General features: G+C 34.6%; 2 protein-coding genes across 2 annotated transcripts; both read right to left on the bottom strand.

Annotated features, from left to right (window-relative positions):
• Window positions 1–10,256: 10,256 nt before the first annotated feature.
• LOC145306491 (arrestin domain-containing protein 2-like) lies at window positions 10,257–12,667 on the bottom strand. Its single transcript, XM_080148619.1, has 4 exons — window positions 12,502–12,667; window positions 11,758–11,794; window positions 11,177–11,232; window positions 10,257–10,402 (listed from the first exon to the last, which is right to left on the bottom strand). The coding sequence occupies exons 1-4, from the start codon at window positions 12,584–12,586 to the stop codon at window positions 10,257–10,259; spliced, it is 324 nt and encodes a 107-aa protein (XP_080004745.1). The 5' UTR covers window positions 12,587–12,667.
• A 5,920-nt stretch (window positions 12,668–18,587) lies between these two features.
• Window positions 18,588–21,337, bottom strand: LOC145306121 (uncharacterized). The gene is made up of 6 exons (XM_080148074.1): window positions 21,237–21,337; window positions 20,868–20,915; window positions 20,536–20,560; window positions 20,384–20,431; window positions 19,564–19,647; window positions 18,588–19,177 (listed from the first exon to the last, which is right to left on the bottom strand). The coding sequence occupies exons 1-6, from the start codon at window positions 21,289–21,291 to the stop codon at window positions 19,084–19,086; spliced, it is 354 nt and encodes a 117-aa protein (XP_080004200.1). The 5' UTR covers window positions 21,292–21,337; the 3' UTR covers window positions 18,588–19,083.
• Between the last annotated feature and the right edge of the window lie 5,864 nt (window positions 21,338–27,201).

Here is a 27,201-nt window from a genome sequence, read left to right as displayed (position 1 = left end):
GTCCACGTAAATCTACTTTCTTCCCCATCACCCCCCCAATATAGCTGAACGTGAATCACCCCCTTTCTTAACTTACCGCAAACCTCACCTAATTGTACTCACCGTACATTTACCTAGCTTGCCTGCCAGCACCATACATCGCAGACCAATAGGATAACAGATACAGCCACGTGATACATAGAGCTAGATAACTATTGGCTATAGGTCCAGCCAACCATAGTGAACAATAAATCACGTGACAATTCCAGCCTGGTGATTGGTCAATTAAATAATAAGAACGAAAAATTGTGAACACGTGCACCAAGTGAACACGTGCTCTAAGATAAAGTGCATTAGTTTAAATACTACCGATAAACACACAAGTGAATTTTGCAAGCTACAGGCCAATTTTTGTATATTCTATTTTATAATTAAAGTGAAAATAATTCAAATTGACCATTTTTTACATAATTTCAATTATCTTTCAGAACCAATCACCGAAATGGCGGAATCAGAGCCAAGTGACAAAATTAAGGACATAGTTTTCCAATATGCCAACCGCTCCAATGGCAATATTGGAGCCACAGTGCTCGTCAACATCCTATCGAAGATTATGAAAGGTGAAAACAACTTTAACACCTCAGACCAGCTTGATAGAATCAAGAAGATTGAAGATGACCTGGAATTGTACAAGCAAGGAGGCGGAGACAATCAGGAGAAGATCCAAGCAATCCAGGACAGCATCGACAACCTGAAGAGCTCTATCCAAAAGTCCGATTTAGCACTGAAGTCCAAGGTAGATGAAATGATTATCCACTACGACAATAGAGTGGAGAAATTAGAGCAACTCTCCACCCTACAGATCCTCCAGATCAACGAACGCGAACGGAGGGACCGATCTTTCTCGATCAAGGTTCACAACTACGCAGACTATTCAACATCTGGCCAGCCGCTAGTTCAACATATTTTTGATAAACTGCTGAAACCTTGCCTTATTGATGCTAACAAACACGGAGAACTAGATGAAGTCCCTGATTCCTGGATGCAATGCATAGAATACGGCCACCCATTAGGCAATAACAGGGACACAACAGCTCCACGCAATTTCATAATCCGACTACGCTCAAGATACTACCTGGACGCAATCCTGAAGCACAAGAGAGCTCATGTGGACGGCCTTAACGAGCAGAACCTCTCCACCAGCAAATCATACGCAGAGTCAGTCAGGTCTGGGAAGCTCTATCCATGCAGGATAGGTATAGATACCACTGCCCTTGACAGAGATGTACTGTCCTGGCTCTGCCGTCACAATGAGGTACACCGAGCATACCTGAGAGGCCAACGCATCGTATTTAGCCTCAGAAACAAACAACAACAATTTTTCACCGTTCAGAACCCATACGGTCGCACACTTAAGGAGCTTATCTCCCCGGTGATCGATGAGAAGAAGTGGATAAGATCCAAGAACAAACAGAGCCCTTTTGCACAGCCAGCCTACATTAACGGTCGTTCTAATGAAAGGCACCTGCTTGACATGCTGAACCCAACGAAACAGAACCCCCTGCTTATGGATGAAGAAGACGACCTAACTGAAGAAGTCATCATAGATGGAGTGACAAATATCGAGGATACAGACAACAGCAAGAAAGCAGCGGCGGCCAATAAGAAGAGGAAGCATGCGTTCACACCGCTCAAACTGTTCGATGAAAACAACAGAAGCCCAGCCGTGAAACAGCTGAAATTCAACACTCCCCTTCAGAACAGATTCGGAATATTACCCCCAGAAATTACGCTGGATGCAGAGGACTCAATTATACGTCAGCTACCACAGGCTGGACCACTGAAACAAAGAATCAACGAGACGAAGGAGATGATAAATGCGGACACGGCTAGCTTATCGGACAAGATGGCAGACAATGCTATGGTGAGTGAGATAGCTCTCACCCTCATCGAGAGTGAAATGTCCGACCTAAAGAAGAAAAAGGATTCGAGAGCTTCCTCTGCAGAGAACACCAGAAACACCTCCAGGAATGTATCCCCGTCCAACGATACAGCGATCAATGACACCTCGACAGAGGCCATCGAAGACGAGGAACCGAAGAAGCAGCGGAAGCCGCGAACATGCCGCAGCTCACAGCAGACCACCGGCAACTGATTAACCACTCGCGGTTCACTAACAGTTGGAACTGCGTTGTATTACCTGATTAACCACCCGCGGTTTTACTAACAGGTCACTTATACACCTGACTAACCACCCGCGGTTTATTAACAGGTCACATACACACCTGACTAACCACCCGCGGTTTATTAACAGGTTACTACTCATTAAACCACCCGCGGTTAAAAATAACAGCACCCGGCTATTTTATTATCATGCATTTAGTGCTAAATTAAGTTAAAATAAATGCGGGTAAATTTCTATAACATTAGGCCACCCGCGGCAAATCATATCCACCCGCGGATTAGTAATGCGGGTATTATAAATTATAAATCATAAACTAAGGACACCAGGCCACCCGCGGCAAGTTTTGATCATGGCAGCATCATGTCACATGAACACTAGGCCACCTGCGGCGAGTTAGGTCCACCTGCGGCCCATATAATCAAGCAGGTCCAATCGGCAAGTTTTTACCTAAATATATCATAGTTTCTTTAGTAACTATAGTATTCAATAATGTATATCACTTAAATGTAACTCAGTAATATTTGTTCCATCTTCTTATTATGAACGGTCGGCATAATGAATATTAATATTAATATATATCGCATACTTTGCAAAAGTTTAGCTAACAAAAATGAGATCTTAATTTACACAAAGGGTGTTAATATTTACGTCTATAATATTTAGTTGCAATGGCACTTCTTTTGCCTCTAGCGAATTAAGAGCTAATGATTTACACTGTTTACATACACCCCAGCAAATAAGTAATATTTTTTTTTTTTTTTTTTTTTTTCTCCACGCTTTTCTTTTCTTTTCTTTTTACAAATCGTACTACTTTCTGTCCGACATAATCAATTACTTATCTTTATATAATCGAATAATTCTGGCCGACATAATTAATTATTGTATTGATTTGTTATCTTGCTAAATCGTATAATGTCTAAGTTTTAATTGTTATAAAAATATTTACTCGAACATATTTTCTTTTTCTTTATTGCTCTTAATTACGTAGTTCTTGAGACCCAGCAATAATCTAAACCTTCATAATCAAAACTGATATACTCCTTTTTGCAATACCTCTATTTGATATGATTTAAATTGTCTATGTTTATTTTTCTTTTACATATGATAATATTAATTATGACTGTATCCAATATATTAGGTACCTAAGCGGATAATTTAAAACTTTAAAAATATTTGATTGGAAGAGGGGAACACACTCAGCTTGGGGGGGGGGGGAGGGTAGAATCCGAGGAGACTGAGATGCAATTTGACCATTTAACCAGACCCAGAGTGGTTCCCTTGGGGGGGGGACCGGGGGCGGATGGGAGGGGGAGGGGGCGGACTAACTGTGAAACATGTTGGGTCGGCCACGGTGTCAATAATATTAAGGTGTGTAGCAAATCCGATATCGAAATAAGATTTAAGATATTACAACTTGATGGAGGATGAAATAGTAGCTAATAATAACAATAATGATGATGATATTAATGTATTGAGAGAAACGGTTCGTGCCGAGGTTAGGGCCATTAATGTCGACGATAATAACGTAGCAAACATACATCAATTAATTGATAGGAGCATTCTTGAACTTAATGAAGACTTAAGATTAGATTTGAAATGTCAAGTTCTTTACGGCAACAATTACTTAGAATTTGTCGAGGATTTTAATTTACCCTCATGCGATTATTATAGCGAAGAATCTATTAAAGACTTTATGAATTCCACAAACACAAAATATTTGTCTACTTTTTCTATCAATATTCAGTCCATCTTGAGCAAGTATAACGACATTTCATTATTTATAGATAACTTAAACTCAGGGAAGTCTAAAGTAAATATTTTAGCAATGCAAGAAATATGGCACTCGGTAGACCTAACATTTAACGGATACCAATATTTTAAGAAAAATAGGACATTAGGAAGTGGAGGAGGAGTAGGATTCTTAATAAGTAAGGGCATAGCAGTTACAGTAATGAACGATGAAGAATTTTTTAGAGACCGAATATATGAATGCATAACCTTAAACATCACTATAAGTAATCAGAAATTTATATTACTCAATATTTACCGTCCTCCAAATACACCAGGCATAACTAGGAATGCAGCCATTAACGATTTTCTGGAAATACTCAAAGCACATTTAGACTCTTTGAGCAATAATAATATACCAATAATTATATTTTCGGATTTTAATGTAAACCTTTTTAAATTAAACCAACCTAACTCCGAAGCCAGTTCATTATTTAATAGCTTAATATCAAATGCATTTATCCCAACAATAAGTAAGGCCACTAGGGTAACAAATAATACCTTTTCATTAATTGATAATATAGCCTGCAAAGACATCATAGGAAAAGTAGATTTATGCGGAATCATACCAACCAATATTTCAGATCACTATATGTTAGTAAACTTAATTCAACTAAAAAATCCTCCAAAGAGTTCGCATAAATCTTCTTCTCACTCAAAAAGAACATTCAATATTGAAAATCTAGAAAAATTTAGGACAGAGCTAGCGATTACGGACTGGAGAGAAGTGATGAATGAGAAGACAGACGTAGACAGAGCATACACAATATTTATTGAAAAATTTTTGAGTATTATGAATAAAAACATTCCTTTAAAACCAGTTAACAATAGAGAGCGCAACACACCGATAAACCAACATATGGACAAAGAGTTAAGAAAGTGTAGGTTGAAAAAAAGACAACTATTTTTAACAAGTAAAAATTCATTAGAAGACGCAGAAAGATATAGAAGTTATAGGAACAATTTCAATAGGGCTAATAGGAAGGCAAAAAAGTTACACTATAGAGAAAGAATACTCGATGCGGGTGGAAATTCTAAAAAACTTTGGGACGTATTAAAGGATACAATGGGGACCAGTAAGAAGGATACACGGATAGAATACATTGAAACTGAGGGCACTAAAATTTATAAGGACATTGAAATAGCAAACAAGTTTAATGAATACCTAGCGAATATTGGTCGTAATCTCACTCCACTGCTACCTAAAATTAATAGTAGCACTTTCCATAATTACCTACCTCCCCCGTCGGAAAATAGTTTTTTTATAAGACCAATAACCGAAAGGTTTTTATTAGAACTAATAGGAAACATGAAGCATAAAAAAAGCTCTGATGACAACGATGTCAGTATATATCTAGTCAACTTTGTAAGAATAACTATAATTAGACCACTTTTGCATATAATAAACCTTAGCTTTGAAACAGGCAAGATGCCTGATAAGCAAAAGGTCACAAGGACTATATTAATCCATAAGAGCGGACCATTTTTCTTACTCGATAACTATCGAGGTGTCTCATTAATAAATAGTTTTTCAAAAATTCAAGAAAAGTGTGTATACATACAATTAATGGACTTTTTACAACAACAAAGATTCTTTAATAGATTACAGTATGGATTCCGACCAGGCAGGTCAACTTATCATGCCATCTTACATCTAGTCAATAAAATCACAACGTGTCTTACATCTGGGAGAATCGCCATGGTGGTTCTTCTAGATGTAAGAAAATGTTTTGATATGCTAGATCGTAGTATTCTTTTAAAAAAACTTGAAAATCTGGGGGTTAGAGGACATGCACTAAAATGGTTCGAGAGCTACTTTAAGGACAGACGCCAAAAAGTTTTTTACAAAGGAATAAATTCAAATAATACGGTAACGATTGATTGGGGAGTTTTACAGGGGTCAATATTGGGCGTTTTGCTCTTCTTAATTTATATAAACGATATTAATGCATGCTCGGAAACATTATTAAGCTATTTATTTGCAGATGATAACTGTGCATTTTTAGAAAGCGATAACTTAACGAATCTTATTAATTTAGCGAACACAGAATTACCTAAATTATTAGCTTGGTACAGTAAGAATAAACTCCTCCTCCACCCGAAAAAAACTAAAATATTAATCTTTGGACTTCCCAGGAATGATCGTTTTTTAACTAATATAGACCTAGGTCTTTTAAATGAATTCCCGGTTTATTTTGATATGAATGATGAAGGGCAAAATTCCCCCGAAAAAATTACCAAATTAACATTAACCCCGAATGAAAATGAAAAATTTTGTAGACACCTTGGAATCTTAATTGATAATAAGCTGACTTATAAATATCACCTCGACAACTTAAGGATTAGGATAAGTAAAATTATATTCTCAATGAAAATGATGAAAAACTTATTACACAAACGCCATTTAATTTTAATATATAACGCATACTTGAAATCTTTATTAGACTATTGTTCCCCATTATTTGTAGGAATTCCAGAAAGTTATATTAAACCTATTATGAATCTACAAAAAAAGGCAGTAAGAATAATATGCAGAAAAGAGAATAGGGCTCATACTAAGGATCTATTTATTGACTTGCAAATACTCCCTTTCAAGAAATTAATACTTTATAACACTGCCAGATTCATGTACCTTTATAAAAACAAAAAGGTACCAGCAACTTTTGACAATACCTGGAAACTAAATAGAGAAATCAGAAATAGAGAGTTGAGGAACGATAACGATTATTATGTTCAATTCACAAACCGTTCTTATTTGAAAGCATTACCGCTCTACCGATTTCCAGTAATCTGGAACAATTTACCAGCTGAAATCAAATCCGTAGAGAACAAGAAAGAATTTAATAGAAAAGTGTTCTTGCATTTACTATTAAGATAAGAAAATGGCAACGCAATTTTAGCATATATAATTCTTCATTCTAATTTTCAGTTGTAAATTATAATTACACTGTTATGGAAAATTAACTGACGTCATATAGATATGTGTGTACTTTTTTCCTTAATTTAAATCAAATTTACACGGTGGTAATTGACGCAATCGTAATTACCTCATACATTACACAGTTTATTTAAACACTTAGACTTCAGTTCATAACTTACTAGCGGCAGCGACACTTTTATATAATTAAACTTAACGTTGTTTATGCAAACACCTTATATTTTGTCGAATAGATTAAGTAACGCCAAAGTTTACTCAGCCGAATTAAATACTTATTAACAGCAAACAAAATTTTCTCTTCTTTTTCAAACGAATAAGATTAATTAACTATAGAGCAGCTTTGGATGTATCTATCTAACAAGCTAAGTTTATTTAAACTCTTAGGCCGCAGTTCATAAATTGCTAACGGCAGCGACACTTTTACCAATTAAAAGTTTTTTTTTTTTTTACGCAAACACTTTATATTTTGTCAAACAGATTAAGTAAAGTCAAAGCTCACTCAGCCGAGTGAGCTTAAATACTTAATAATAGCAAACAAAAATTTTCTTTTCTTTTTTTTCAAACGAATTAGTTTAATTATAGAGCAGCTTTGGATCTATCTATCCAACAAGTTAAGTTCAACAATTTCATCTAGTCGCAGACGTAAAAATCCATAATTTAATAATTAGTAAATCGAATCTCTCATGGTGCTAAAACACTTAATAACAGTGGACTAAGTATAATTATAGAATAGCTTTGGATCTATCTAACCAAAAAAAGACAAATATTTTGGATGACTAGTTTTTGGCCGAATGAATCTTTATTAATATCATTGTTCGTTTTTATTATTATTTATATAGGAGTATTCAAATTAGTTTAATCATTCTGATACATAATAAGATGGTGAATATATATATTTATTTGATTTAATATGTTAAATAAAATAAACTAATCCAGAATCTCGACGCTTGGCTCGCGGCGCTCCTCGTGTTCAGACTCGGAATCCTCCTCGAAGGTGGGGCCGTCGGAATTCTCGGATTCAGCACGGGAGTCGGCGTCGTCTCCAGCGGCATCGTCTCCAGCTTCGCCAACATCGGACCTTGCTCCGGCGGACCCAGCCTCTGACTCTGAATCCATGGACCAGTCATCATACTGGCCATCTAGGCCGGGCTCGCTGTCACTGATCTCAATGGTCGACTCGAGGTCCAGCACAATATCATACGCAGAGGTAGCCATTAAGACCGCCTCCTTGTAATCATTGCACTGAGCCTCGAGGACCGACAACTCATGCTGGTTGTCTTCACGCGAGCGGTCGACAGTGGGCATTGCATCGCCTAACATGCGGTGCAGCCGAATGCCTTCGTCGACAAGTCTGATCGACTCGCGGTTGGGAATCTCTTGCAGACCTGCGCGAAAAGCTAACCTGCATGCATCGCGGAAGCTAGTGCGCAGGCCCTTCCCAAAATAATACCAGTCAGCAATTTCACTTGAGTATACTATCGGCGGAGCTGGCAGAGGTTCTGGAACCGCAAATGGAACGGGGCCACCAACATCGGGTTCGGGAGAGGGAGCCAAGACTTCCTCTGCAGCGTCGATTAACAGTCGCAGGTTGCTATGATCAACCATGACGGAAAAACTTATTATTTAACTTATCGGCAGATTTAAAATTAACGTAACTTGATGGTAAACGTATGAACACCGGAAGAGCAATGATTAGATAACAAGAAAGTCGCAATTAAATAGAATTAATCATGTCACGTGACATGTCCCGGCAAGCCTTTACAAATAGGTCTAATTTACCCCCATTTTTTCATATTAAATAATAATAAACAAAGACAGAAACCGGCCGGGTCAAAAATCAAATTGCGCAAAGGCAGCTTCCTCCCCCTATGTCGTTATTTTTTCTCCACCCCCTTTCATATTACCACCCGGGTCAACCATTTTTCAAGACGACACTTTCGGCTTCTTTGACCTCACTGACACCTCTAGTGAATATTAAGTCTTGTTGTCAAAGGGATAAAGGGGAAGGGATGCTAGGGACGGATTTCCCGGGAAGCTAGCAACAACAACAACGCATGCCTATAACATATGGATCGTATGCTCGTCAAATACATTGTTGTATAAAAAACGAATGCGTGTGTTTACGTTTATGTGTATGTTTTTTGTGTTTGTGCGTATACAACAGCCTCACTGGCCACCCATAGCTCCTTAGCCTCCCCAATTTGCACGCTTCCTGCCCTACCCCAATACTAATATTAATATCATCATACTACCCAAAATATTCTAAATTCCTGGAAATGATAAAGGTTAAATTGAAATTCAACGAATTTTTCTACACATATTTTTCAATTCTTTAAATATGTTTTACCAAATCTAGCCCAAGGTCAATTTTTTCTTCACTCTCTGCTTTAGTCTCCACAAAAAACTTCAATATTCTAATAATTTTAAAAATGTCTTAACGATGCCTTGAATTCAGAGATCGAATCACCGCTACACAATTTACAATTTTAATCAAATTAATTCTAGCTGACACTGTGGGTCATGACTCGGTCACTTCTACAATGACCGAGCCAAACTTAACCAACGATTTCACTAGGAACCCCGCCTCCAACCCCCCCCCCCCCCCCGTCAACCCACCAAAGGGAAACCAACGGTCACATGGTCACACCGTGTTCTTTGACGCTTGGATCTGGTGCAAGTCGCCTTTTTCAGGATAAGGACAGCACGGTGTGTGGACTAACCAAATGGCATGTCGGTCCTATGGACCATAATCACAGCAGTGATTGGTGTGATATTGACATATTATCACAACCACGACATCCCCTATAGGCAACCAGTAGATACATGATATATGGATGCAATTATACTTTAAATATAGCTTATAAATTTAATTGTAAATTGTAATAGTACTCTTGTAAACGGATGGACTAACAACACGCACAGTGTTTTTACTCTATCCGTATAGCCACACGGCTATTTTCCATTGTAATCATTGTATTCTTCTGTTTTTTCCGAAATAAATTATTATAACTATTTCTGCCTACAAATCAAAACAAATCAGGGACTTTAAGGGATAAGAAAATGGCCGATAAGTTGATATACATCCCTAATGATGATACATAAAAATACCCCTTCTGTAGGTTACAATTAGTGGTTGAAACGTTTTGACACTCAACTTAATGAATCAACCAATCAGAATTAAGTAAAAGCTCCAAAAGTTGTTGAAACAACGAATTAGAAAACATTATTATAATTTTTGGGGACTAGTGTAATAAAGAGCCTAATGTCCCATTCCTCCTTGCCTTTTAAAATACCCATAAACAGAGTCATCTAAAGAGTGGCTTTTTTCATAATTTTGTAGTGTGACCATACAAGGTTAAAGTTGTGTCAATCATAGAAAAAAAATCCGCCAAAGTAAATTATAAAATTCCATACCTGTATAGTATATCTAACACAGCCATAACTTCCCTCAAAGGAGGTGGGTACATTTGGTGGTAGCATGTAGTCAAATGGAAACTCATGAAGACCAGGACCTTAAAATAATAATTATAAAGTTATTCTTTACTAATGAGCATAGATAATGTAATATTGAGAAAGAAGAAATGGAATCCTATTTGATATATTTTTAGAAACTAGCAGCTACGCCACTAGCATCTAGGGACTCTAAAGAACAGAGAGGGGCTAGAAAAATAGCTTAAAACAATCCCATGACTTATATCAGAAAATTAAATATCACATAACTTATATAAAGCCTACTCAATCAGTTCAGTAGTTATTAAGATATTAAGCTTAATAAACCCTACTTCTTTATAGATTAGTAAAAAAAGCTTCAAAAAAATACCATTCAAATCATTAATATAAGTTTTATTAAGTAGTCAATAGATAAAATAATCAATTTTATTAAAAGTTATGTTGATATTGGCAAATTGATATTGGCAAATTGTTATCAGAAAAGAAAATATTTTGACATAAAATAATGAAAACGATGTAAGATTAGTAGGTAATATCAAGAGCAATAAATAAGTAACACCCAAGAAAGAGCAAAAACTGTTGTGAAGATAATAAAGTTTTTAGATTTCCCAATTACAAGAGTATGAAGTTTAAAACTTAATATCTTTATTAAATTTTATATTGCTGTGAAGTGAAATTTATTAGAATATTCAAACACTATCGTTGAAGAAGTAAAAATGTTTGGATCTTTTTAAGTTCAAATGCATACATATAAAATTAAAATTTATCATTTTTAAGGACATACAAACATACGCTAGCTATTTTTAGAAAAGGTAAACAAATAAAAATCCTCTAACCTAATTGATCTCCACCAAAAAGTATTGTTTCATGATCCATATATTCTTCGTTGGCCCTGCAAAAATAAGATATTATATTTTCCACCATGGTCTCTAAACCAATTAATATCCGCTGGATTAGAACCTGTTCTGAGTCATGATGAAAAATTGTGTGTTGTATTGTATTTTATAAAATTTTCTACAAATTGATTCAGTAGCTTTCCAAATATTTTGCTTCAGAAGGAAAACCTTACTACTAAATATAATGGGAGTGTTATTGATGCGCTACTTCAGGCTAAAATTGTTATTAATTCAAACTATACTTAAACTAGCATTTACGCCCCTAGAGGCCTCTTAAGGAGGGAGGAGTTGACTTCGAAAACCCAATAATTTTATCTTAGATTTATAAGAAAAGTAAAAAAATGGGGAGGATTTTTTCTAGGGGCGATTTATCTTGGAAGGGAGGTAATACCTTTCAATAAATAATTATAAACCTTCCCAGGACCTATAAGAATCTACCCTGTAATGGAGAACCATATCAGTTCAGCAGTTAGCGAGATACAAACAGGTAGACATCCTGTTACTTTACTATAAGGATTTACCAATGATCAATGGTTTCTTTTTCTGTTCTCATATTCCCTTAGCACATTACATTTTTAAATTAGAATAATAATAGTTTTGCTTAAGGTTTTAATATCAAAGAACAATTCCAATTCAACTTCTCCTAGAAACTTTTTAAAAAGAACACAGTAAAAGTGTCTGACTGATTATGACGTAACAAAAAAAATAGCCAATGAGAGGCCATTATTGAGCAATGGTAAAATTTATAGTGGCCTCTCATTGGCTAATTTTTTTTGTTACGTCATAATCAGTCCGACACTTTTACTGTGTTCTTTTTAAAAACGAAGCTTTTCTGGGTCGGTTCACTCGTTCTTAACGGTTAGCCATTTTCGTTAATTTAAGACATGTTAGAATTATACTATCGATTTCAAACTTTCATGATGATTCCTATAACAGTAAGGTACGATTTTGGAAGTGTGGCAACTCAATTATCGTTATTATAAAGTCCGTCCGTCAATCTAAACATTTAATTGAACAATTTTTTAAAGAGTTACAAATATTATTTGCTTATTGATTTCTTCCTTCTGGTTTTAGAGCTTTGCTTTTATGGATTTTGTCATCCTTGTTATTATAAATTAACCAGGAGGAGACATTTGACTCAAAATTATCAAAAAAAAATTCCACTTCTTATAACTCGAAGAATATAAATTCCAAAACTGGTAGTATCAAAACTAATTAACCATTTAACTCAGGAGTAGTGATTTTCTCTTAAGAATGATGTGTGCCTTGATGGTCTCTGACTTGGACATCTCTCTCTGTAGTAAAGTGGACCTTCCCTTTGCCCATCACCTTCAGACGGACGGCTGACATTTTCTGTACGCAAATTTCAAGTCAGATGTCTGTTTTCATAGGTTTGTAACTACTTTACAGGTAATCATAGACATAGTCAAAGGGGGATAGGGTAAAGAGTTTTAAACCCACTCAAAAAAAAATCAATTTAGGAGAGGGAGGTAAGCAGTGACATGCACAGAGTGTTTTGTGTGTGTGTGTGGGGGGGGGGGGGAGGGTATCCCTTGAGGAAGTAAAAACAAGGGGCGGCAGTTTATTAATTTCAATTCTAAGGGGAGTGTTGACATCCTCCTTCTGCATGCTTATCAATGAAAGTAAAAGCACGATAACTCCCCCCCCCCAAAAAAAAAAAAAATATCTGCTCAATAAGGTTTACCAAAAATAACTTGTATAAAACCCATCATAAATGTAATTTTGTGTAAAATTAGTAAAAGAAGTACTACTTAAAGCCAAAAAAAAAACTTTGGATACATAATTATTTTTTTCAATATATTGATTTTCTATGAAAACCAGGGAGAGAGGGGACATTGGTCTGTTTATTGCACTGGTCCCCAAAGTTTTATACCCAACGTTTTCTCATTCGTTACTTCCTTTGATAACTTTGGGGAAATTTACTTAATTTAATTCGTTAATTAAGTTGTAATCTACAGAAAGGGTAATTTTATGTATTATCATTTTGGATATGTAAATCAATTTATCGGCCATTGTCTTATCCCTTTAGATCCCTGAAGAAACCAGACATTCCTTTGATTCTAAACAAATAAAAAATATTATTAGCAAGGACGATCATACTTATTAGAGGCAAAGCATAACAAAGAAAGTAGCAAAGCTATTCTATAATTTAAAATAGCTGTCTGTCCGTCTGTCTGTAATAAACTATTTGGGAGAAACGTGATTTTCTATTCAAAATTCTCTTTAAGATATACGGCTGATTTTCTTTGCGAAGATTTCCTATACTGACTCGCATTCAGTCTATAATTTACTTGGCTCGACGGTCTGTAGGTCATGCCCCTAAAGACTTTGGGTACTTGTGATTGGCTAGTTGCAAACTAGTCGTTTCGACCAATAATTTTGATTTACAGAAGGGGTAACTATGTTTATCATCATTAAATGTACATTAAAGTAACCTTAATTGTCTTATCCCTTAATATCCCTGAAAAAAATACCTGACAAATGGATGACGACCTTTCCATGTATCATCTGTCCGGCGTAGAAAATATTGCTGGGACTAGCAAGCTTTATCTCAAATTCTTCCATTGTCAATTTTCTGAAAGTTTTCTAATTGATTTGATGACTTCCAAACAATGGTATGCGCAGGATTTTGCCGAAAGTTTTTACATCCACCCCCCCCCCCTCACACAAAAAAACACAATAAGAGGGGGAGTATAATTATATTGTCAGGACCAGGAGGGTGGTTCCACCACCCTTGTTGTACATTACTCAGATTATCGACACAATAAAAAGTCAAGCATGTATCCTTTGAATAGAAAATTGACGCTTGAAGCACGCTATTTTTTTTTAGATTAGGAGGATGAATCAGTGTAAACCTTTTTCTGAGCAGGGGTTGAAGGCTTGAGGATACCACTCAGTACAAAGATACACTGTGAGGAAAAAGAAAGAATTGGAGTTGATGCTAATATGTCAAACAACATCAATCTAAATCTTCACACAAATATATTTGTCATAATAATTTGCATCTACTTAATTATTTTATTGAAACATTACAATGGAAATCTAAAAAAACTTGATCAATACTGATTTACTCCAAGGATTGGTGAAAGAGGTCAGCAAAATAGTTTAAAACCAACTCAATACATTTTAAAAGTTTTCCTGGAATGCACAACCCATTCTGATCAGCGATTTTCGAGATTATTAGCTGCAGACAAAATAGCTTTACTACTTTATATAATAGGATTATGTTATTTTGGCATGTAGTGAAATAAAATAATATTTGTATTAAGAAATAAGAAACTAACATTTATTTAGACAAAATCACAAGAGTTATTTAGTCAAATAGTATAACTTTATATCAAATAACCTTTCTTATTTATATATAACTACGGACTAACGTTAACGTATACATTTTAAAATAGAAAACATATGATTCACTGATAAACATTTTTTGTTGCTAAAAACTGCAATTCTAGCAGACAGAAATACTAAAATGTTTCGTCTCTACTACTAAGCTATAGTAACTACCTCGTAAGCAAATGTATACTAAATATAATAGATATAGAATATACATGGATATTATGACAGGGGGAAATTGTCGTCCATTTAGGTTGCTATCATCCAGTAAGAAGGAAGGGGATGGGGTAAAGAGGTTGGGTTTAGGGTATCGTTATTTTAGCCAGCTACAAGGCTCACTTTATTAGAGTACATGATAATCTGGTGTAAGATCCATCTAATAATAAATCCATTGCAAATGTATACGAAAAAGGGGGAACGGCCCAAATGGGAGAAAAATGAAGGGAGAAAGTCCGGAGGAAAAATTGGGTCCGGAGACAAGACTGGATAATGTTTATCTATTACTACTAACTTTTGTGCTGTTATTTTATCAATATAACACAATAGGTAGTTATTATGTCATTATTAGAATAACGTTAAGTAATCAATGTGTGATGTTTGTTGGTCTTAGTGTCAAAGTAAATTTAAGGTCAATTTTTTGTCAGCTTTAACTATTTTATTAAGTCAAAACAAATATTAACAATTGTCGACACATTTCTTTTAGGTTTGATAGAGAAAGCCCTGAAAAGAAGTTAAGATATCTCAAGTAACGAACAGACAGTCAAATTATCACCATTTGTGTTATATATTTTATGGACATTTTGATTGCACGGCCATTGACTGGAAGTTGATACTATGTATGAGTTTATTTATACATGTATTTTCATATACGGTCTCTATAACCTCTGCTAGGTAGGGGTACCTTGGGAAAAGATTGGGTGAGGGATGGTAGACCATTTTAAAAAGCTAAGCTTTCTATAAATAGGGTCGGGTCGTCCGTACGTCCAGAACAGATAGCTTTTTTTCGTAAATTTAGGCATGTTACAATTGTCCTATTGATTTCAAACTTTCCAATGTGATTCCTGTAGTAGATAGCGAAAGCGTAGCAACTCTATGATCATTATCAGAATGTCCGTACCACCATTTTAAACATGTTAATATTTTTCTATACAAGTGTTAATGTCCGTTTGTCTTACCGTTTTAGTGCTTCGCTTTTATGGATGTTGTCATCCTTGTTCATTTTAGTTTAAATGTAAATCTTTTAGGGGGCTTGTATAAGCAATGTCTCTTGGGTTTCCGTACAATCATCTAAAATACTATTAAACTATTCCTGGGCCCTTAAGAAGCTTCACTGTAAAGAAAATATGGAGAACTATATCGGTCTTTTGTTAACGAGATTTTAAGGAACAAATACACACATGGATAGATAGATATCCTGTTACTTTTATTTAAAGATTGTTATTCAATTAAAGTTGCTGTTGTGTTTTATACTCTGCTGTTTGGCAGTTGTACCGGCTAAGCAACACACACACACAACCCGCACACACAAAAATGAACACAGTAAAAGTGTCTGACTATGACGTCAGAAAAAATTAACAATTAACCAATGAGAAGCCAGTATTCACAATGGTAAAATATATAGCGGCCTCTCATTGGTTAATTGTTTTTTTTTCTGACGTCATATTCAGACACTTTTACTGTGTTCCTCAAAAATTGATTTTTGTCTGTAAATACTATGCGAGGTGTTCTGCGTTTCTGTGTGTGTGTGTGTATGTATGTTTGTGAAAAAGTGTACTGTTGGTTAAATCTTTATTGAGATATATTTTTGTCCGACTAATAGATATAGTAGGTCTAGATGGTCAATCTTAAAAAGGGATTCTAATCAGAAGAATGCTTATTTAAAATTTCTGGGTGAGCGTCTACTTGTAAAAAAGCCAACAAGATGTTTGTATTTTTAGTATCAGGGGGGTGTATCTAACCCACTGTATTGTCAAGACAGCAGATCCTTTAATTGATAAATTAATGCAAGAAGTGCGTCATTCCATCCATAAAAAAAATTTAAAATTTATCCTAAGTCTTAAAACCGCTGACGACCAGACATTCAATTGTATAGCTATTTGTAAATGGGTGTAAAAAATTATTGAATCAGAACTATGGCTTCATGGTGCTCCCAGGAGAGGCCTTGAGGAGTAGAATTAGGAACTTTTGACCGTTTCAAAAAATCTCGTTCCTAGCCTGAGAAAATCTAAAAAACCTCTACAAATTGGACAATTCCCAATAAACCTTTAAAATGTGGTTTTTTAGCGATTTCTAAGGCTGGGAACGAGATATTTTGAAACGGACAAAAGTTCCTGATTCAGCTCCTCAAGGCCTTTCCAGGGAGCACCATGAAGCCATAGTTCCGATTCAAATTTTTTGGAATGTCGTCTTTGCATATTAATAAGTAATCAAATATATTTTTTAGTGTGTCGCGTTCTAAAACTCAATTTTTAAAAATTCTTTTTCGATCAGAAATGTTTTAAAGGTTAATTTTATCTGTTGCATATCCCCTCTTTGTCTAATTCCGATATGAACCCACCCTATTGTCCATTGGTTTAAACAGGATTTTTGTGATTCGTTCGTGCTTATAGTTGTTGTCGTATTCATTTTAATTTTGAATTTGTTTTCAGTTTTTTTTTTTGTCTTTTTTGCATTTGATTGTATAAAAGTGTCAGACAAAAACAATAGAACGATGACATCTCCATAAGTAGCGAAAAACCAAAAAAATCATTAAGGAGATTAATGAAATTAGAACCCGCAGATATGGCTTAGTGGTTTAACGTCCGCTTATCTGTTGGGGAGGTGTCGGGTTCGAGTCCCCAGACCGCATCAATACTAAAGATGTAAAATTAGTACCTACTGCTGCTCTTTCAGGCGTTAGAGATTTGGAGTAAGAGTAGGGGGGAAGCCTTAGCCCTAAATCAGGTATGCATGGGTGGTCCTTGGCATGGTGCACTAGTGATCGAAAAACGCTGTAAGGTCATAGGTTGATTGAAAAGTCCTTGTGGACTAGCATTGTGTAGTAGCTCACTAGTGTATTAGTGGCGTTTGTTAGTTCAACGACTAGGAGTGATGCTTGGATCCTAGGTTGCATTGAAAAGTCCCTAGGATTTGACGTGGCTTCAGTCATTGCTGATACAGCGTCATGTTCATGCTTTGGTTGCATTAATTGTCGCAATGATATCGTGACCAAAAAATCACGAAACCTTAACTATCCACCCTTAAGGTTGAAGTGTAAATTACCCACAAGTCCTAGTTAAAGTGCCAAGGAAATTGATGGGTAGGATGCAACTCGAATCCGCGTCATACCAAAGACGTTAATAATGGTACCTACCTGCTTTGTTCGGCACAGGACATCAAAAAGTAGAGTAGGGGGAATGCCTTGGCCCCAAACAGGCGCAACTCATTACCATGCACAGTTAGGATCTCCAGACAAAGATCGTGCAATCAAAGGGTTGGTTGTCTGTAATGTACTGTACCACGGGTATGAGGTGAAGGACCAAGAGTCTGGCCTTGAGTTGACAAGTTGACCATTCAGTCCAGGTGCAACTCACCCACACGACATTAACATTAACAATGAAATTAGAATAGATTTTTGTAGAGAGAAAAAACCACGAAACAACCAATGTAGAAAAGAAGTTTCAGCCTTCTATCTTAATTTGCAGCAGAGAAATCACATTTCCCCCATAACGGTACGGACTGACTAACGGACAGACATAGTGTACTAAAGAATAGCTTTACTTCTAAAAAAAGCTTAGCATTGTTAATTTGGGCCAGCTTTGTGAAATAATTTGAAAAAAAAGGAAAAAAGTAACAGTGATAAAATTAAATATGAAATGAATTAAAGAAATTAACAGGAAAATGTGAATAAATTATTGAAGTCTATCTTAATTAGCAGCCTAAAAATACTTTAAATGTTTCAGAAAAGGATATACGGACATTAGTAATTATAGGATAGTTTGCTACTAATATTAAATTTAAATTCTATTTCAATGCTTTATTTAGAACTAAAATAATCTTGAAATCAAACTTTAAGACACTTTCCCCTAAAGTGCTTAGTTGAGCGCAGTATCCCCATGCACCCCTGTCCCCCTCTCTTAATTTGAAATGAATTGAAAATTAGGAAGGGAATTTTTTCGTGATTTTGTAAGTTGAAAGTTGCTAGGGTAGGTCCATAGGTTTAGGGCCCCCGCAGGGGATAGTCATTAAAAAGGAGGGATTTCTATGCTCGCTAGGCTCTACAAGGGAAAGCAGTAATATAAAAATGTTTTATTTTCGCACACTCATTAAAAACACAAAATGAAAAAAATTGTTTTTATAGTGTTTTTTAAAAAACAAATAAGTTTGAAAACATTTTGAAGAAAATGAACGTTTAGTAGCTTCAATTCTTTGTAGGTAAAAATTTGTAGTCTAAGTGCATTTCAAGGGAATAGACACCAAAATTCTCAAAAATGTTTTACTGTCCAATCCCTTTAATTTTCCGAGCAGAGTTGCAAGGCACGTTGATAGCAGTCAGAAAATTGAGATGCAGGAAATTCTTTCTCACACAATTCGATTGTTACACTCCTGAACAAAAATTACCTCATACTGGCCTACCATTGGTCAATTAAAATGTATACTGGCCTGTCATTGCTGATTTAATCTGTGTATTGGCCTATTATTTAATACTCTAATGTCCACTACAGGATATTGGATTAAGTAACATCCAACAGACAGCCAACCATTTAAATGCACAATCTTAGTATGGAAGTCCAAACTGTGCATCATAAATTAGCGCCTGTTTATGGGCCAGAGCATTTCAAGTACTCTCAATAGTGTCACTTACCAGAGATAGTAGGTACCATTTTGAACATCTTTACTATGACGCGGTGATTTCAGGTTTCGAACCCGACACCTCCCCGACAGCAAGCATAGATGCAATTATTTCCACAAATGCCAAATAATATACTTACAGGCAACAGTTATTGTTTCCTTGTGGATCATTGCACACCTTTAGATCCTTGCAGCGGGCATTTGATTTACAGGCCATTTCTCCTGAGGTTTCATTATGGAGGATAATGGGATTAGAGAAATATAAGAAATTGTGATGTTTATATGCTATATTCTGAGGATAGTTATGTAAAATTAACAGTACCATAAAGCAATTGACCTATAGCCTTTTATTAGAGAATGGTGGTAGCTTTTGTTAGAGGCTCTATCCATGACAAACTTAGTAAGGCTTTTATAGCTTTCTCAACCTCTACTCAAAAAGTCACTTTTAATAAAAAATACACTGATTTTCATTAAGAAAAAGATATAAGATTGTGATTTTTGTTACTGTTGCTACTTTGCCAAGAAAAAATAAAAAAAAAACACATGCATAATCCCCCAAATGTTTTGTTGAACACTGAAACCCATTCAATTTTACTCTTGAAATAAATTTAAATAATCGCGGCGAGGGCTGTTTTTTTTATTTAGATCAGGTTAGGTTAGGTTATATTGGGTATAAGGTAGCTCTGCAGAGTTAATGCACTTCGCAGGGGTTAGGCAAAGAAAAAAAACAGTTAACTCCCCCTTATTATCCATCTAATTCTTCAGAAACATAACAACAGAGCTGGATCTTTAAATCATTTTAGTGGCGCACCCCGATCTAAATCACCATTAAAATGATCCAGCTCAGGTATTTCATAATCTTTAATATCTCTAACATGACATGTGTTGAAAAACCTAGATTATAAGCTGCAGTTGTAATGCTATACTTTCTGATTATTATACAGTCATATCCCCCTTCCTTTAACTTTACAGGTTATGCTGGTATCACAAAGTTCAGAAACAACTTTTCTATAATAGATTAAATTAAGGTAAAGAATTATAAACACACAAATTTAATTAATTTAAAATAAATATAAAAAAAATGAATGTTATACAATAGGTAAATAACTTACTCACAACAGCCATCCTCTTTCATTCCTAACAAAACAGAATATCTAATAATTCTTCTAATAAATATTAAGGACTTTATTCGTCTGCTAGTATATTGCTTTCTGATCTTTAGTAGCGACTTGGCTGTGTTAATATTTCTGACGCTATTCGTTCATTTTTAAAGACCAAATTGATAGTCTGCACATGGTCCTCGGAAAAGGGACGTACAGTTATTTGTTTCACTCTAATATTCTTATAATGCAATATTGTTATTTTCTTGCATGGATTAGATTATCCTTTTATCAAATTTAAAATAAAAACAAATGCTGTAGTTCAATCAAAAAAAGACACCTACCTATTTTTGGGTCCATAATGCCAGATGTTGTTTTCTTTGAAGATTTGGCTGAAAAAAATTAGGATTAATTAACCTTCTCCCATAAATTATTACTTAAATTTTCCCTACTTTTTGGTTTTTAAAAGAAAAAAAATATTTCTATTATAGTGGAGAAGGTTTTTTTTCTATTGGCGATTTTTCTTTTTAGGTTGACACCCCCCCCCCCCCCCTCCTCCAAAAAATAGTCATAAACCTTTCCTGGAAATATAAGAAGATTCACTGTAAAGGAGAACAGTATTGGTCCAATTGGTTAGCAAAATCCTAAGCTACTGACAGACACATAGACTCACAGACAGCCTGTAACTTTAATATAAATATTATTGATCCCACCTGAAACTAAAGATAGATTACATCTCTTAGTATTGCCAGTATGTTGCCATAACATGCATCCTTCCTCTCCTTTAAAATTAAAGAAATGATCATACAACCAATTAAGAAAAAAAAATTCAGAAATTTAACTTCATCAAGCAGTATTTCCACGACCCTATTTATCTCATCTAGACAACCCAATTTTTAATTACATGACCTTTGTCTAAAAGTCCTAGTTGTGCATGGCAATTAGTTTTGCCTGCTCATGCGCCAAGACATAATATGTATAAGAAATAGATGCTATTTAAACATCTTTATTATGGCACTGTTTGGGCTGAGATTTGAACTTATAACTTCCAAGATAATAGTCAAATTCATTTTGTTTATAATTGAGAGTATTAATTACTTCCCATAAATTAAGCTAATTAGAAAACAGTGGAAGAACAATTTGGTCATTTTATTTGTTATAAAGAGTACAGATTTTTATAAAATGTCAAATGATAATAATAGGATAAAGCTAACTTTTAGGAAATTATAACATCAAAAATTTTTTGTCAACCTTATTATTGAAATGAATTGCATGTAACTAAAACTAACCAAATGTCTTGGTCTGCTAAAAATCTTTTTTTTAAGTTTGTTGAACTATAGTATTTGATTAACTATCTATGGTTATAAACCTTTTATTGGAACTAAAATTGCCTGCACATTTGGTCTGACAGCCTTCTGGAGATTTAACCCTGTTGACAATCTTGTTCTTCAGCTCTCACTTGGTTTTAGTAAGTGTCACGTTTAATTCTATAATTATAAAGTTAAACAAAGATAAAGTCATGGTATGGACAAACAGTCAAGGAGAGTTATAGAGCAGAGCTGGATCTTTAAATGTGTAGCCGTTGCCGTAGCTGTAGCCGTGGCCGTTGTCGTAGCCGTGGTCGTAGCTGTCGTTACTGCCAGTGCTGCCAATAAAACATAGATTTTTAAATGTTTGAAGTATTATTATTATTTTTTGTCTTCATATTTTTACTGAAAATTAAAAAAGTGGTTGTGATTTAAAGATCGCATATAGCCGTGGCCACGCGTAGCCAATTTGATTTAAAGATCGGTATTAGGTTAGTGGCTGTACCTCTGGCCACGGCTACGGCAACGGCTACACATTTAAAGATCCAGCTCAGATGTTCAGTTCTGATAACAAGGAAAATAAATAGGGAGAATATGTAAAAAAAAAAACTAAATAAAATTGTCTTTTGAAGTATGACAGACAGACAGCAAATGTATAGATTACTTGCACATATGTAATAGAAAACAAAAAAAATCAGCTGTCTATATAAAATAGCAACCAAGAAAATTGCATTTCTGCCACGGACTGACTGACTGATGGATGAATTGATAGCTTATTGGTGCACGGTTGCCTCTTTTCCCAAAAGGCAAATAATAATCTTAAGCAGGTTTCAAGCTGTTTTTCGTGTGAGTGTGCTAGTCCCCCTAGAAGATGTGAACCCAATCAACAACAAAAAATTATTAAAGAAACTCTTACCTTGAGATGATGAAAAATCTACGAATAAAATACAAATAAAAACCAAGAAGTCAGCATTTTTTTCTATGGAGTTAAAAATGAGGGATGGGTAATCAAGCAAAGATGTTTTGCAACTAATAAAATTAAATATAAAAATACTTTTAGGTTAATTTGCCATTTTAATTTACTCAGGGTTCCAAGGAAAGGACAATTAAAGATACGCTATAGTATTATAATCGAAATGATATTGGTAGAAAAAAAATGGCCAATGTTACTTTGTACATAATAATTGTATATCATTCGCGAAAGTTTTTGGGCTAAATAACGACTGAGGAAGAATATAAACTTTGGTAATGTTATCATTTAACATTTATTGTCCCCTCCCTCCCTGGTTAATTTGCAATGATCTAGTTTATTCAGGGAAGCAGGGAAAAGCCAATGAAAAATAATTACTCCAAACCCCTTTTTTGCACCTTAGATAGTTTATCATCATTAATGTGAGATGGGGGGTTGTATATTAATTTTAATTTTCCCTGCCTCCCTGATTTTATTATATTTAATTGTTCACATATTTTATAAAAAGTGAAGCTTTGCTTAAATTTATTGTCGATTAAGTATTTATGGGCTGTTTTTATACTAGTCCTTATTTTAATAGCGTTTTCTTATTCGTTGGCTTTACAACTTTGGGGACTACAGATAATTTTGATTGGTGTGTTCAAACGTTTTTAATCACAAATTTTAATCTACAGAAAGGGTTATTTTGTATATTAAAGTGTTCCTACTAAGTTTAAACTTGCGGTGAAGATCCCTCGAAATTAGGCATAATATAAAAACTGTAGCAATTTGTTATTAAAAAGTAATATCTTTTGTCTATGTGTGTCGTGTCATAGTATATAAATGCAGAGGGTAAGGGAGGGGACAATGGGCAATTAATTAAATTTTAGAGTTCTAACTCAATATCTTCAAAACCAGATATATCTGGAAAATTCCAAAAATTTAGATATTGCAATCTTTATTAAATTTGTATAATAAGAAATTATTAAACACTGAAAGAAAAGTATTTAACATTAGCTTATCCTGTCTTATTTTCCTGTGAATAGTCTGTAATTTATCATAAAAGGTATGACCTTAGTACTGGCTGTTTCTTAAAAATAATACCATAATTGGGGGTTGTTATCATATTTGACAAGGGGTTGATAAGAATGGATAGTTACAGAAGTATCACAGTAGAATTTCTGGTTTATCTGACCCATTCTCAGAAGAAAACTATTTTGTTTAAAATACCAAATAAACTTGTTTAATTTTTTTTTTCAAATTGTCTGCTAGTATTTGTATTGGTTAGTTCAGGTAGAGTCGTCTGCTTTGGAATAATTGTTTTAGCGGCATTCTTTGCGCTGGTACCCAAAGTCTTTAAAATTTGGCAAAATAATAAAAGTTGCATGTGTTCTGGTACCCAAAGTCCAAGACTGTCAGAAATATGAATTTTAGATCCATTGTTCCCTCCCTTCCTCCCTGGTATAAATGTCCTATTGATTTGAAACTAGAGAAAACCTTGGTATGACTAAAAGGTATTCCCTGTCACAAAAAGCCCTAAATCTGTCCAGCAGTTAGAAAGATCTAAAGCTTCATCCAGACAGATAGACAGATAATCAGACATTGTTCTATTTTGGACATCAGATAATCAGACATTTTGTTCTATTTTGGACTCCATCATTCTTGTTAAAAGACACAGGTGCAAAAAATGCGCAATTTCAAAATGTGACACTACTTTTTATTTATAGATATATTTGTGCAATTTTAGCAGGGATTAATGAAGGTAAAAAGGACAACAAATTTTTCTTACCCTCATTTTCACAGTTCTGCATCGTGTTGATAGATGTGTGTAGAAGAAAGGGTTGTAGATTTATTTATCATACATTGCCTTCTCCATCCCTGGTTGTTGCACTTGTTGGGTGATTAATGCCAGGGAGGGAGGGGACATTGGAATTAAAATTACACTGGTACTCAAAGTTTTATGACCACCTTAGCAAATTTGTTGGATCAAAAACATTGGATACTTTTAATAAATTTTGATTGGTTGGTTCTAGTAATGTTTAAACACCTTTAACCTTTAATAAACAGAAGGGGTAATTTTGTGTATCATCATTTGGGATGTAAATCAATTTTTTGTTCACTGTCTCATCCCTTTAGCTCCCTGAAATAATGTAGATTTGATAAAGTTTTATCTATTTAAATCAGGGCTCGGCTGCCATACATTTTATAAAAAAAGCTTCTACCATTTGAAGTTTGTTTTAATTATGTCTCGTAATTTATACGGTCCTAGGGACCACCAAATCAGTGAAGTTTGCCTGTAACTATAAAATCAGCTAGATTTCTTTCTTTATTCCTGTGAACTGAATTAGTCCCTGCTGTAAATTTTTTAAGCAACCAAATATGAAAAAATTGCAGATTATGTGCTTCTAGTACACGGTGTCGAGACCTTATTTAAATACTCATAGTACATTATTTGTTGAAAAAGGTGTTTTTTTTCTGAAAAAAGTATTCTATACATTTTATATATATGCTCTAATAAAAAAATGTTCTTCAAATAGACATTTTTTATTTTTTATTTGGGGGGGAAGTGCCGCCTCAACCTGCGGGGCTAGCCTGCATAAAGCCAACGTAACCAAACTTAAACTAAATTATTGCAAAGCACAAACACAATTAGTTTTTGGCATTTATATGGCTATATACTAGCTGTTAAGTTTACTAGCGGCTAAGGAAGGGTGTTATATCGACCCTCCACTTTCAAATTTAGTTTTGAAAAGCAAAAGTTTAAAAATATTTTCTTGGGCTTCAATCCAAGCAGCAAAATTCCAAGCTATTGACTGTCGAGATACACACACAAATAGACTGATAGTTATCCTGTTACTTTTAAATAAGGATTAATCTTTAACTGTGTTTGATAGTTATATTGTTTATTCTATCTTTTTGGCGTTCATTTTGTATAAGATTATTTTGTTTTATTTTATGAATAACATTTGTTTTTTTTATAACAGGCAAATTCAGGGTCCGGATTTGTACAGTACATAGGAATTTTTCTTAATTTTCTCAATGTATTCTCTAATTTATTTTTATTATCCTATCCTATCTATAATACAAAGTAGCTTGATGCAGGGAGTAAGGGAGGGGACAATGGGCAGATAATTCAATTTTATAGTTGTGACCCTTTAAGGTTGAAAACCCAGATATTTCCAGATAAAACAAGTATTCGCAATATAGCAACCTTTAGTGAAAATTTTTGACTTTTTGAATTGTTTTTAATTCGAAATGCACCATCCTTAAACTGATGCTTTACCACAAGCCTTTGATTCTAGAGATCTAAACCCTTGTTTACAATTCATTTCCATAATTGTTATTATTTAAACTTCGGAAAATTAAGGAAACATACCATTTTACTTTTACAACATCTTTTACCCAAATATTTTTATTGTATTTATTAAAAAGCTTAGACATGAAAAAGCCTTTAAATAATTATATTACAAAACTTACTAAAACAATTACCTTCCTACAGAATTTTTAACTCAAGTTATTTCATTTAACGAAATAAAAATGAGATACCTTGCGTCAAAATTTCATACTACATAAATAAAATAGTTGAGAACATAAGTACATCTTAATTTTAAAGATCTTAAGGTATAAGTAACATATCTTAGGATAACTGGTAGCTGCGCTCCTAGCATCCAGGACATAAAAATAAAATAACACCATCTTGAGATTTTAATGATAAACAAACCTTGAACAACTCAGGACTTCGTGAATTTTCCCTAAAATTTTGAAATTGATCGGATCATTAATTACAGAAATATTAAGCTAAAGACAAAAAAAAGCGGGACCTAATTATAGGAAGGCTTTGCTCATAATAACTAATAATCTTAATATAATTTCTTTCTACAACGTACTAATCGGAATGAATTAACATTAAACAAGAATTAGATATAAAAAATGTAATGATTCAATTTACAAAATAATTTTCAAAATCAAAATATTCTGTCTGCTTGTTATTGTTTATCTTTTTGTTGACGCGCTAGTTTGCCGCGAGATTATGCATGATTTTGCGTGACGTCATTCATAATTGGTCCCCAAGATTGGTTAGAAACTGCTAAATTCTTGCATGTTCCCTTTAAGCCAGTCCCCAAAGTCTGAGACTCCTAAAAATTGAATATTCGATCCATTGTCCCCTCCCTTACTCCCTGAGCTTGATGTCTGTCCGTCTGTCCGTCCCTTAAGATTTCGGTAACCAATGAACCGATCGGATTCTACTCTTAAGGGTATATGCCTACTTGTCCTGTGGTGGATTTAGGCTATTTTCTTGGGGGGTGGGACACCCACAATCCCCCAAAAAACGAAACCCCCCCCCCCCCATTAAAGGATTTCCTTGGTCCTTTTACGAATTTCGCTAAATTTTTTTTGATCACCTCCTAGGGCACAGCCCCT

Source organism: Acartia tonsa, chromosome 14 (assembly GCF_053477335.1).
Source record: "Acartia tonsa isolate MP-2025a chromosome 14, ASM5347733v1, whole genome shotgun sequence".
Classification (NCBI taxonomy): domain Eukaryota; kingdom Metazoa; phylum Arthropoda; class Copepoda; order Calanoida; family Acartiidae; genus Acartia; species Acartia tonsa.
The sequence above is the reverse complement of the archived record's forward strand: the minus strand, read 5'-3'. Positions and strand labels throughout refer to the sequence as shown.

Coding starts and splice junctions, on each gene's coding strand:
- LOC145306491 (XM_080148619.1), bottom strand. CDS start 12,586: ATGTCAGCCGTCCGTCTGAAGGTGATGGGCAAAGGGAAGGTCCACTTT. Junction 11,233..11,757: donor AAAGAAACCATTGATCATTG/GTAAATCCTTAT, acceptor TTATTTTTGCAG/GGCCAACGAAGAATATATGG. Junction 10,403..11,176: donor TTTTGGTGGAGATCAATTAG/GTTAGAGGATTT, acceptor TATTATTTTAAG/GTCCTGGTCTTCATGAGTTT.
- LOC145306121 (XM_080148074.1), bottom strand. CDS start 21,291: ATGTTATGGCAACATACTGGCAATACTAAGAGATGTAATCTATCTTTA. Junction 20,432..20,535: donor AAAGAGGATGGCTGTTGTGA/GTAAGTTATTTA, acceptor AATCTATTATAG/AAAAGTTGTTTCTGAACTTT. Junction 19,178..19,563: donor GGAAACAATAACTGTTGCCT/GTAAGTATATTA, acceptor ATTTTTGTTCAG/GAGTGTAACAATCGAATTGT.